Source organism: Cetorhinus maximus, chromosome 6 (genome assembly GCF_964194155.1).
Source record: "Cetorhinus maximus chromosome 6, sCetMax3.hap1.1, whole genome shotgun sequence".
In the NCBI taxonomy this organism is placed as follows: Eukaryota; Metazoa; Chordata; class Chondrichthyes; order Lamniformes; family Cetorhinidae; genus Cetorhinus; species Cetorhinus maximus.
The window spans coordinates 31,252,309-31,266,009 of record NC_135884.1 but is presented as its reverse complement, the minus strand read 5'-3'; the positions used below and the strand labels follow the sequence as shown (position 1 = coordinate 31,266,009).

Genomic DNA, 13,701 nt, shown 5'->3' with positions numbered 1-13,701 from the left:
ATGTCCCCCAGCCACCCCCATGAGCCCTTAAAGCCCCCCAGCCAACTCATGCCAACCCATGTTCCAGCCACCCCATGGCCCCTTATAGCCCAATGCTAACTTAATGCCTACTCATGCCAACCAATGTCTCCTGTCAACCCATGGCTCTTTAAAGCTTCTATGCCAATTTAATACCAAATCCCATGCCCTCCAGCCACCCCCGTGGTCCATTATAGCCCCCATGCCAACCCATGCCAGTATATTACACATGAATTCTCACTGTCTTTAAGGTTTAATGTGCCTCAATAGCTACTAGATGCTAATACAGAACTAAAAAATAACAACTAGTTCTGGACCACTTATCCTTCTATTCTTCTTTCATTTCACAGAATCACACAGTGCAGAAGAGGCCCTTCGGCCCATCAAGTCTGCACCGACATGTGAGAAACACCTGACCTACCTACCTAATCCCATTTACCAGCAGTTGGCCCATAGCCTTGAATGTTATGACGTGCCAAGTGCTCATCCAGGTACTTTTTAAAGGATGTGAGGCAACCCGCCTCCACCACCCTCCCAGGCAGCGCATTCCAGGTCGTCACCACCCTCTGGGTAAAAAAGTTTTTCCTCACATCCCCCCTAAACCTCCTGCCCCTCACCTTGAACTTATGTCCCCTCATGACTGACCCCTTAACTAAGGGGAACAGCTGCTCCCTATCCACCCTGTCCATGCCCCTCATAATCTTATACACCTCGATCAGGTCGCCCCTCAGTCTTCTCTGTTCCAACAAAAACAATCCAAGTCTATCCAACCTCTCTTCATAAGAAAAAATATCTCATCCCAGGCAACATCCTGGTGAATCTTCTCTGCACCCCCTCCAGTGCAATCACATCCTTCCTACAATGTGGCAACCAAAACTGCACACAGTACTCTAGCTGTGGCCTCACCGAGGTTCTATACAACTCCAACATGATATCCCTACTTTTGTAATCTATGCCTCGATTGATAAGGGCAAGTGTCCCATATGCCTTTTTCACCACCCAACTAACATGCCCCTCCGCCTTCAGAGATCTATGGACACACATGCCAAGGTCCCTTTGTTCCTCAGAACTTCCTAGTGTCATGCCGTTCATTGAATACTTCCTTGTCAAATTACTCCTTCCAAAGTGTATCACCTCACACTTTTCAGGGGTAAATTCCATCTGCCACTTATCTGCCCATTTGACCATCCCGTCTATATCTTCCTGTAGCCCAAGACTACAGGGCATGGGATTGGGGGTACTGTATTGAGATGGATTGAAAACTGGTTGGAAGACAGGAAACAAAGAGTAGGAATAAACGGGTCTTTGATATAAAGCAATTTCTTTGAGGAGCTCAAACAATTCCAACAACTTTATTTCCATTTCTGAAGCTTTCTGCCTTTCCACAAAATATTTTTGACATATGACACACTCAGAAATGGAGGAGTATTTTGTGGATTGCTGCATACATTAATATTTTAATTATACCATCCTGCATGAAATAGGACCCTTTATTTTCTAATTTATGATCAACATCTCTGGCTGATTCTCTCAATTACAGCATCACTGGTCTGCCAATTTGTACCTGGTAAGGGAGGAGCTTCCATTTTGAACCTAGTAACTTAAGATATATTTAGATAGTTAAACCAGCTGACAAAAAAAAATGGTCAGAGATGTGTCACCTGCCTCCGGAGAAAGAAACCAGGGTCTACAAAATGCACGTAAACAATACCAAACAATCACAATGGCAGTGCTCACCAGCCACACTTCAATTGGATACCAGCACAAATATAGACACTCAAGAAGGGAATTCTCGTGAGGTTGAGGAGGAACTACAAGGTGAGGCACAGAGATTTGGGAAGGTACTAGAGTTGTGTAGGTTGATGAGAATCCACGATTTGCAGGCCATTAATCTAGCCTATTGATTGTTTGGGGATGCAGACTTTAGTGGGCTTGCTTACAATGTGGGTGCCATGTTCTACCCTGTACCCCTCCTTTCAAGAGAGAGTAGAAGATTGCTGTACAACTTTGATTCACCATGGACAGATTTATGTTCAAATTAGGCTTCAATATTCAGTAGTTTTGTGCCATTCATATCTGCCAGATATATACTGTATGGATTTATAAACCTAATGAAGAGGACTGAAATAAAGTTTAAAAAGAGAATAATTAAAGACAATAAGACATGAGAAAGATGCCTATTTACTGAGGTGAGATAAGTAAATTTCAAAGAATTGTGGACATATTGTAAAGGATGTGGTTGGGCCTGTTTAGTGTGACATGAGGAATTGATATGTTAAAATGATGCATAAATTGCAAAGATAATAGAACATTTACATATATATATTCAGTTCTATGCAAAATAAAATTAAACATAATTATATTTAACTTCATTTTATACTGAACCACTGTCTATTTGTTCTATTGATTCAGGTGGACACAAAGTGAGTGAAAATTGCCAACAGCAGCATTTTAATATGGGCCAATAGCAAATTGGTGGTTTATTTTACATTGTACCTGATTTGCTAACAGTCCATTGTGCACTTATGCTATTGTATCTCATTGCATTATTCAGGAGCAGAAATTTACCTCAAAAAGCTTTATTATAATAATAGCAGACAAAGCAAAACCAAATACCAAATTGTTTAATTAAGCATACCCATATGCACATTTTCAAAATAGTTTTATCCAATTTTACTCGCTTGGGAGTCATATATCATTATTTATTTCTTATCCCATTTAAAGTTGAACACATAAATTCACGAGGAAGGTGAAAATGGATCTCATGGGAATGCCGCTACCTGCTTCAGAAGGGTGAAAGCTTCAGTCAAAGCAAAGCCCAGCATTCCAATTCCTTTTGCATTCAGCGTATCAAGGTGTTCTCTGAAATGCTGCAGGAGAAAAAATTGACACATAAGTTTTTAAACACTTATAACTTCTTAAATTATTAGCTTCAAGTTTTTTTGTACAGCCATAAACAAATACTTGTCATACTCATGACTACCATTTAATTAATAAATAACTCTACACTGTAACATGTGGACTTATTCAGAAACTGTGTAGCAAGATGCCTCACTACTGAGTGAGTTCCCATTCTCAACTATACCAAGGAGCTATACAATGAATGCTTGCAGATTTCGAAAGCAAGTTATTTTGGTGGGGAGGAGAATGGCCATCAGCAATGAGCATGAGGAAACATTGTTCCCGATTACAAAGCAAATTGATAGACGTCTGTGGCAAGCTTCCATCCAGGAAATTATATGATGGGAGGGGATCTTAAGGAAGGTGAAGAGGGTGGAAAGCAATTGTAAAAATCTAACCTTGAATAATGTTAAATTATATTGTATTAGCATTTCAGTGTCATAGTAAAAAAATATATAATTTTCTGAGGTGAAGCTGCCACTGTTCAGCCTGACTCAAAGGAAAATGATCAGAAGTTGGGAGGGACACAAATGTTTTGTCGAGGGACAAATGCTTCTGTGAAACAAAGTTTCCAGCTGTCTTCTCTTAAACATCTTACACTTTTGTTACCTTAGAGACCCATGCTATTTTTGTACTAGAAGACAATTTTGTAATACAGTTAACATACACTATACATTTCTAATCTATTATGGGTCAATTTTTGGGAACCAAGTTGTTTGTGTTATCATAAACATGCCATACTGTGTGTCCATAATTGCAGCATATAATACTGCATAAATTCTAATATCCTTATTTCAGAAATGTTTTTATAGCCAAGAGCCTGAAAGTGAGGATGGGATGTATTTTAAATGTTTATAAGATAGTAAACTCAATTATTACCATCTACTGCTGTGATTTGCCCAAAGGCAAATCAAATTTGGATTACCTTAATGTGTAAACATGAATACTGATACAGAAAATTAATACTTTTCATTTCAAAGCACTGTCATTTACTTTCAGCAGGCTACCATCCATCATTATAGTTTCCATCGGGAATCCTGCCATCACACTTTAATCCCTCCTGGAACCAAACATATTACGTTGGGCTGTTAAGGTTACTGGGTGTACTCAAGCTGAGATTTGTTCGCATTGCTGACAACACAATCACCTACAGTGCAAGTAATGGGGAAATGCTCTGTGGCCCTTTGAGAAATGTACAAAACTATGAAACATCTGGAGAAGTCCAGTCAGATTAATTGCAATGTCTGCCCTGTGAAGGTCAGTGTTCCAGGTCATCAACCAAGAGTTGTATGAGTAGACATTCAATAACGCACTGTTAACTCGATTGAAAACAAGTTTATTTTACCAAGAAAGAAAAAAACTGCTTACATCAGCAGCCTGCAAGTCTGTATGACATGTATTTTAAATATTTATGATAGATAGATAAGCTCAATTATTATCATCTATTGCTGAGATTTGCCCAAAGGCAAAACAAACCAGATTATTGTAATGAGTAAACAGGAAGCTGATACAGGAAATTTGGAATTTTCTTTTCAAAACACTGATTTTCCCAACTAGAATGAAGAAAAAAACTATGCTTCCTGCCACACACATTTAGCGCGCATGAAGCATTCAATTTCCAAAACTCAAAGCACAATTGAAGTAATAGGATACCGTTCATCATCATACTCAGGCCAGCACCATAGGGTTAATTGTAGCTCCCTGTGACTTTCAAATTAGCTATTTCAGGGTGAGAGCCAAACATATTTGCAGGTGAAAATTTCCAATCCAGGATATTTTAATGGCTGCAAAAAGCAGCCGGGACTGGAAGTTCAGGAAGACAGCAGCAAGGAAAGACTCACTATTGACAAGGTAAATTGAGCATAGGAGGTTTCAAGAGGAAACTCCTCATGCTGTACAAAACAGCTGTTGTCACCACACTCCTGTATTGCAGTGCGACCTGGATTTTGTATCAGTGACACATAGGAGCGCTAGAGAAATTTCATCAGCAATGCCTTTACCGCATCCACCGGATTCAATGGGAGGACAATAGTGTCCTTCTTGAAGTCAGCTTCACAAGCATTCAGGCAAAACTCACGCAAAATTAGCTTCCATGAGCTGGACACTGTGTCCGGATGGCCAAAGAGCATTGCCCCCACCAGGTCCTGTTTTCTCAACTCTGAAATGGCCAATGTTCTGGGGAGGACAAAGGAAATGCTTCAAAAGACACCCTGAAGCTCTCCTTGAAGCACAGCTTCATGATGTTCATGGTTGGGAAGAGCTTGCTACCAATTGTTCAAAATGGCAACAACTTGTCCATGAAGTGAAGGAGCGAGGCGATGGCGTAGTGGTATTGTTTAGAGACTAGTAATCCAGAGACCCAGGATAATGCTCTGGCGACCTGAGTTTGAATCCTGCCACAGCAGATGGTGGAATTTGAATTCAATAAAAACCTGGAATTAAAAGTCTAATGATGACCATGAAACCATTGTTGTAGTAGCCCATCTTGTTCACTAATGTCCTTTAATGTCCATGTCCATAATATCCATGTGACTCCATACCCACAGTGATGTGGTTGACTCTTAACTGCCTTAGCAAGCCACTACAAAGTCTCATGTGGGGAAGATGTTTCCATTAGTAGGAGAGACTAGGACCTGAGGGCACAGCCTCAGAGTAAAGGGAAGACCTTTTAGAACAGAGATGAGGAGAAACATATTTAGCCAGAGAGTGGTGAATCTATGGAATTCATTGCCATAGAAGGCTGTGGAGGCCAGGTCATTCAGTGTATTTAAGACTGAGATAGATAGGTTCTTGATTGGTAAGGGGATCAAAGGTTACGGGGAGAAGGCGGGAGAATGGGGTTGAGAAACTTATCAGCCATGATTGAATGTCAGAGCAGACTCGATGGGCCAAATGGCCTAATTTCTGCTCCTATGTCTTATGGTCTTATGCTCTTAAAAAAGAAATGAAACTGGGCAGACCAGCTGGCATCTACCTAAGCACCGGAAACAACAGACTCAGCCCTGTTGACCCCAGTCGATTACTAACATCTGAGGGCTAGTGCCAAAATTGGGAGAGCTGTCTCACAGAATAGTCAAGTAACAGAATCATACCTTACAGTAGCAGTAGGAGTAACCACCGTGCAGTCATTGTGGAGATGATGTCCCGCCTTCACATTGAGGATACCCTCCATTGTGTTGTGTGGCATTGCCACACGGGATAGATTGCGAACAAATGTAGCAACTCAAGGCTGGGCATCCATGAGGTGCTGTGGGCCATCAGCAGCAGCAGAATTGTACTCGAACACAATCTGTAACCTCATGCCTGGCATATCCCCCACTCTACCATTACCATCAAGCTAGGGGATCAACCCTGTTTCAATGAAGAGTGCAGGAGGGCATGCCAGGAGCAGCACCAGGCATACCTAAAAATGAGGTGTCAAACTGGTGAAGCTACAACACAGGACTACTTGCATGCCAAACAGCATAAGCAGCAAGTGATAGACAGGGCTAAGCGATCCCACAACCAATGGATCAGACCTAAGCTCTGCAGTCCTGCTACATCCAGCCATGAATGGTGGTGGACAATTAAACAACTCACTGGAGAAGGAGGCTCCATTAATATTCCCATCCTCATTGATGGGGGAGCCCAGCACATCAGTGCAATAAAATAAGGCTTCGTTTGCTACAATCTTCAGCCAGAAGTGCCGAGTGGATGATCCATCTCGGCCTCCTCCGGAGGTCCCCAGCGTCACAATTGCCAGTCTTCAGCCAATCCAATTCACTCCACGTGATACCAAGAAACAGCTGAAGGCACTGGATAGTGCAAAAGCTATGGGCACTGACAATAATCCGGCAAAATTACTGAAGGCTTCTGCTCCAAAACTTGCCATGCCCCCTAGCCAAACTGTTCCAGTACAGCTACAACACTGGCATCTACCCGGCTATGTGGAAAATTCCCCCGGTATGTCCGGTACACAAAAAGTAGGACAAATTCAAGCTGGCCAATTACCGTCCATCAGTTTACTTTTGATCATCATTAAAGTAATGGAAGGGGTCTTCAGCAGTGCTAGCAGTGCTAACAGTACAGCACTTGCTTAGCAATAACCTGTTCACTGACGCCAGGGCCATTCAGCTCCTGACCTCAATACAGCCTTGGTTCAAACATGGACAAAAGAGCTGAACTCCTGAGGTGAGGTGAGAGTGACTGCCCTTGACTTCAAGGCAGCATTTGACTGAGTGTGGCATCAAGGAGCCCTAGCAAAACTGGACCAATGGGAATTGGGGGGAAAACTCTCCACTGGTTGGAGTCATACCTAGGACAAAGGAAGGTGGTTATGGTTGTTGGAAGTCATTCATCTCAGCTCCAGGACATCACTGCAGGAGTTCCTCAGGGTAGTGTCCTTGGTCCAACCATCTTCAGCTGCTTCATCAAAGACCTTCCTTCAACCATAAGGTCAGAAGTGGGGATGTTCGCTGATGATTGCACAATGTCCAGCACCATTCGCAACTCCTCAGATACTGAAGCAGTCCATGTCCAAATGCAGAAAGACCTGGACAATATCTAGGCTTGGGCTGACAAGTGGCAAGTAACATTCACACCACACAAGTGCCAGGCAATGACCATCTCCAACAAGAGAGAATTTAACCATCGTCCCTTGACGTTCAATGGCATTACCATCACTGAATCTCCCACTATCAACATCCTGGGTGTTACCATTGACCAGAAACTGATCTGGGCTAACCACATAAATACTGTGGTCAGAGCAGGTCAGAGGCTAGGAATCCTGTGATGAGTAACTCACTTCCTGATTCCCCAAAGCCTGTCCACCATCTGCAAGGCACAAGTCAGGAGTGTGATGGAATATACCCCACTTGCCTGGACAAGTGCAACTCCTATAACACTGAAGAAGCTGGACATCGTCCAGGACAAAGCAGTCCGCTTGATTAGAACCACATCCACAAACATTAATTCCCTCCACCACCGACAAACAGTAGCAACAGTAACAACAGTGTACCATCTACAAGATGCACTGCAGAAACTCACCAAGGCTTCTTAGGCAGCACCTTCCAAACCCACAACTGCTACCATCTGGAAGAACAAAGGCAGCAGATACATGGGAATACCACCACCTGCAAGTTCCCCTCCAAGCCACACACCATCCTGACTTGGAAATATATCGCCATTCCTTCACTGTCACTGGGTCAAAATCCTGGAACTCACTCTCTAGCAGCACTGTGGCTGTACCTACACCACATGGACTGCAGCAGTTCAAGAAGACATCTCATCACCACCTTCTCAAGGGCGACTAGGGATGGGCAATAAATGCTGGCCCAGCCAGCGAAGCCCACATCCCGTGAATGAATTAAAAGAAAGCTGCTTTGAGTCACAACATCTTAAAGATGAGGCAGAGTAGCGGCAGAGAAGGAAAGAAAAGGAAGCAAATCCTGTACTCCAGTTCTCGCTGCCTCATGGGACATCCTGCCCCATGTGCTCAAAGATCGATGGGTCAAAAATTGGCCTGTTGAGTCACATGAAGACCCATGGCAGAATCTCGCAACCCCGAGTAGACATCATCCTCAAGTCGAGGACAGCCAACCACGCTCCTGGTTCCATATTAAGGTAAATTTTTTAAAATCTGCAATCAGATTAGGCAAATGTAGAGCCTGACAACGCAGACATAGCTTGTACAGCTTTAAGCAAACATTGCAAACTAACCCAGGAATGGGTGTAGAACCCTCATTTTAATATTGATATGAGCTCAAATTCATGCTGCCACTAACCCACTGAATGAATGGCCCTGCCAAATGCACCAGTGGCTTGGCACTCATGTAAATCAGATGCAGGCATTCAGCATAACAGGTCCACAGACTTCAGGGTAGAACAGAAGAACATAAAAAATAGGAGCACATCCTTGAAGCTGGCTGGCCAGATGCAAGCCATTTATAATGCCTTGCAACTTGGGGACACCTGCCATGTAGATAAAGTGCAGTATCCTCTCATGTTGTTAATGTTTACCTGAGGAACATTAGGACAGAGTGTGCCATGATTTTGCCTGAAGATAGGCTCAGTTATCGCTTCATTTTTGCTTACTAACTCATGTCTGCCCACCTGATTTTCAGGAAGGATCTTGTTAGATGGCCAGAGCACTCATCAGAAACTGATCAAAATCTCTCTTTTTATCATTATATACAAATCATGATGAAATTATGTCACTAAAGACCTCAGTTTTATTTTCGTCTGGACACACATCCTTGCTGCCAGATCTTGAAGCTGTCCACAAACCATGGGCAGTATAAATTTCCAGCGGTATTTAAAGGGATACTTAGCTGCAGTGGAGATTGCCAGAAATGGGCCTGGATCTTCATGTAACTGAACAGGCCAATTCTTATCGCAATCGCTTGTGCGTTCTCAGCCTTAAAGCCTTCTAATAATTGATCTTCTTCTATTGTCAGGCAGTATGGAAACTTAATTCACAAAACTTCCAAACGTCTCCTTTAAGATGTTCCTGAAGGCTGTCCAGCTGAGGCTCCTGCCCTTCCAGGAAGCTGCCATCCTTAACTGGACAGCAGCCCCGGTGGCAGCCTGTTAATTGGCCGGCAGCGGCAATATGCTGCCCAGGTTCTGTTGCTCACAAAAGCCAGATCGCCTCCTGCTTTCAGCCCTGCTGCTGCACAACACAATTCAGCCCATAGTCTTGGATTGTTTTCTTTCTTTATTGCTCTCCCTCTTTTTCTCCTTAACTTTCACTTTAGTTACTTCTGACTGCTGAAATACATCATTTGTTTGCTGATGTCTGATCTGCTCAGTCTCTCCTTTTATCTTTGTTTTATGGCATCTTTTTTCCTTGCTCACATATTATTTGAGCAAAGAGGGTCATTTTTATGAGCTACACTGCAGCGTAAGACTTCAGTAGTCAACAACTGTGGCTCATTTCTCTTTGTTTGACGGAAATCCGCAGCTCTTCTGCCATAACTTAAGACTGACAGCCACCGAGAACATGTAAGTTTACTGGTCCTGTCCAATGGTTTATCATCGATATCACAAGACTTTTTTCATTTGATTTAATGCAGCCTGGGCCTTCAGTTAAGTACTGCAGGATAGTTTCGTACTGTTATCGTACCTCATTTCTTTTGTCCTCCCGAAACTGTTGGAATACTGTTCCATGAACATTGAGAATTCTCTGGTATCCCATCCAAATGACCAGTTTTCTTGTGTGAACTTCCAATATGAGTGTTGCCAGGCTTCAGTATGAAAGGCACCATTCTTTCCAAGACAAATCGCTGAGATAGCTAACGACAATATCTGTTAATTCTCTTGCTTAGCCCAGGGATATTAGTAGCAAACCGCGCCCCCACCTTAGACCAGCTTATATTTCACCTTTCTCCTAACTATACTCAGTTCTGCCGAAGGGTCATGAAGACTCGAAACGTTAACTGATTTCTTCTCCACTGATGCTGCCAGACCTGCTGAGTTTTTCCAGGTAATTCTGTTTTTGTCTATGCTGCCCTAACTGTGCTCGGCTAACAAAACAAAGACTCAGGACTGAAGGCTTGTACAGGTCCCTCGTGCCCTGGAACTGGTTACGCAGCACAGAACATGAAGCAGCGCAGTTAACTTACAGATAAATATTTTGTTTACTGGTTAGTGTTTTAGTGGTTACTACCTTTTTTAGTGGTTAGTGTTTTAAGTCTAAAAGAAATAGTTTGAGATAACTGTTAGCTAACATGGCAGAGAGGCTGGGTCCCATCACATGCGCATCCTGAGCCATGTATATCCTAGAAAACTACAGGAAGAGCTGCCAACAGTTTGGGATTGAGATCAGAGTTTCTGAGCTTGCGGGGCGCTGGCATCACTACAATGCACACAGGAAGCTGAGAGTTTTTGGGTAGCATGTTTCAGGAGTTGGTCACCTTGGGGTTACAGGGAGTTCAGGAGGAGAGGAGTGGATGTCCACCAGGCAGACTATGAGGAACAGGCAAGCAGTACAGGAATCCTCCCAGAGTTTGGCACTAACAAACTGGTATTCAGTATTAAACACCAGTGAATGTAATGGCACCTCAGGAGAGTGCAGTCAGAAACAAAACCACAGCACCACGGGAGAATTAGCTGCCATGGGGAGTAGAAGGAAGTATAGAAATTGAATTTTTATAGGGGATTTGACCATCTTCTAGATACACAATACTTTCTTAAACCGCAGATGTGAGTCCTGGATAGTGTGTTGCAACAGGGTGAGGGTTATCACTGAACAAGTGCAGGACATTCAGCAAGGGAAATAAGGGAGGAGAAGAACCATAGAACCATAGAAAAGTTACAGCACAGAAGGAGGCCATTTGGCCCATCTTGTCCAAGCCAGCCCGATGACACCCAGGTGCCCTTTCTAATCCCACCTTCCTGCACCCGGCCCATAGCCCTGCAGTTTACAGCACTTTAGGTGTAGAACTAAGTACTTTTTAAGAGTTTAGAGTTTCTGCCTCTACCACCAACTTGGGCAGCGAATTCCAGTCACCCACTACCCTCTGCATAAAAAAAATTCTTCCCCATGTCCCCCCTACACCTTCGGCCACTTATCTTAAATCTATGTCTCCTGGTTCTAGAATTCTCCATCAAGGGAAACAATTTTATCCTGTCCACTCTATCTATTCCCCTCATAATTTTGTACACCTCAATCAAGTCACCTCTCAGCCTTCTTTGTTCTAAGGAAAATAACCCCAACCTATCCAATTTCTCCTCGTAGCTACTCTTTTCTAACCCCGGCAACAAAACCAAGACCAAACGTTGTGGTCCATGTTGGAGCCAATGACATTGGTAAGAAAAGAATTGAGGTCTAACAGGCACAGTTTCAGGAGCGAAAAAAAGTAAAGAACAAGACCTCAAAGGTCCTTCTGAATTACCCCCAGTGCCACGTGCCAGTGAGTACAGGAACAAAAAGATAGCTTCAATGAATCAGTGGTGTAGTCCTGTCGGAGCATACCGTAGCACCACTCCGGCACCTCCTATTTAAAGTATTTAATATTCACCGCTGGATGGTAAACTCTCCTTTGCTGACTGGCCGTCCGTAATACGCCCCACTTGATTTTACTTTCCACTTATCTCAGTGGAATCCACTCCATTAATTGTCTGACTGGATTTTCGATCTGTAAGATGGGTGTTGATTTGTTTCCAGGACTAACACATGTAGGGGGGTGTGGTTCATTGATGGCAATAACCAGAACTGGAGGGAAATCCTCTCGCAATCACGTGTTGCTGTGTGACATGTGATGCAGAGGCGGCCGGCACGGGGACTATGTCAAGTGATTTCTACTTTCATTATTATGTGGGGCACAAGGGCAAGTTTGGACACGAGTTCCTGGAGTTTGAGTTCAGGCCGGATGGTAAGAGTTGACCAGAGTGTCCAGGGCTTGTGGTGTGGCTGTGAATCTGGAGCCTGGGAGGTTAAGAGGTGATGGACGGAAGGCCAGGCCCAGGGTCCCAGGTCTCACACTGCTGCTGCTAAATGTCTCTGAGTCAATGTGCAGCAACAGCAACAGTAGTAACCTTCCTGTACAGCTCCCTGACAATAGAAAATACAACAATAGAAACTTACAACTCCCTGCGCACAGGTTTCTCGTAAACAAGCATTTCAGGGTGTTTGAAACTCAAGGCTCCCAGGATCTGAAGCAGTATCAATATCCCCAAACATCCTGCTGTGTTTGCATACTAAACATTAATTCCTTGTCTGTGATGGCCTGAGGATATGAAATACAATATAGTGCTTGTATTCTCTGCTGGCAGCTTTACATGGAATTTACAGTGCAGAAACAGGCCATTTGGCCCACCTCATCTATGTTGGTCTTATTGTTCCCCAGAAGCCTCGCCTCACCTTTTTTGATCACACTATCAGGGTAACCTTCAGCTTCTTTCTTCCTCATGTGTTTATCAAGTTCCTTAAATGTATCCATACTAAAATCATAGAATGCTTACAGCACAGAAGGAGGCCATTCAGCACATTGTCTCTGTGTCAGTTCTCTGCAACAGCAACTCAACTAGTCTCACTCCTCCACCTTTTCCCTGTAGCCCTGTAAAATATTTTCTCTTCAGGTAATTATCCAGTTCCCTTTTGAAAACCTCAATTGAATCTGTCCCCACCACATGCTCAGGCAGTGCATTCCAGATCCAAACTATTCGTTGCATAAAGAAATTTTTCCACATGTCGCCTCTGGTTCTTTTGTAAACCACCTTAGGCTACTCGATGTTCTGCCATTGGGAAAAGTTTCTCTCCATTTACTCTATCCAGACCCTTCATGATTTTGAACACATCTAACAAATCTCTTCTCAACCTTCTCTTCACCAAGGAGACTAGCCCAGCTTCACTAATCTATTCACCTAATTGAAATCTCTCATCCTCTGAACCATTTTCATAAATCTTTTCTGCACCCTTTCTAAAACCTTCACATCCTTCCCATTGAGGCTGAACCAGTGTTTTATGAAATGTCATAACTTACTTGCTTTTATACACTGTGTCCCTATTTATAAAACCCAGGATTCAGTATAATCTATTAACTGATTTCTCAACCTGTCCTGCCACCTTCAATGATTTATGCACATATACACCCAGGTCCCTCTGCTCCTGCATTTCCTTTAGAATTGTACCCTTTATTTTATGTCATCTCTCCCTGTTCTACTGACCAAAATGTATTGCTCTGCACTTCCCTACATTAAATTTCATTGGCCACGAGTCTGCCCATTCCACCAGCCTGTCTATATCCTCTTGAAGCCTATCACTATCCTCCTCACAGTTCACAATAGTTCCAAGTCTTGCAT

At 43.2% G+C, this 13,701-nt stretch overlaps 1 protein-coding gene across 1 annotated transcript in view; it reads right to left on the bottom strand.

Moving 5' to 3' along the window:
- cacna2d3a (calcium channel, voltage-dependent, alpha 2/delta subunit 3a) overlaps nucleotides 1-13,701 on the bottom strand; it is a 1,007,885-nt gene that overhangs the window by 471,556 nt on the left and 522,628 nt on the right. The window contains exon 10 of the mRNA XM_078543510.1: nucleotides 2,799-2,888. Coding sequence (XP_078399636.1) covers nucleotides 2,799-2,888 — 90 coding nt within the window. The remainder of the gene's footprint in view (nucleotides 1-2,798; nucleotides 2,889-13,701) is intronic.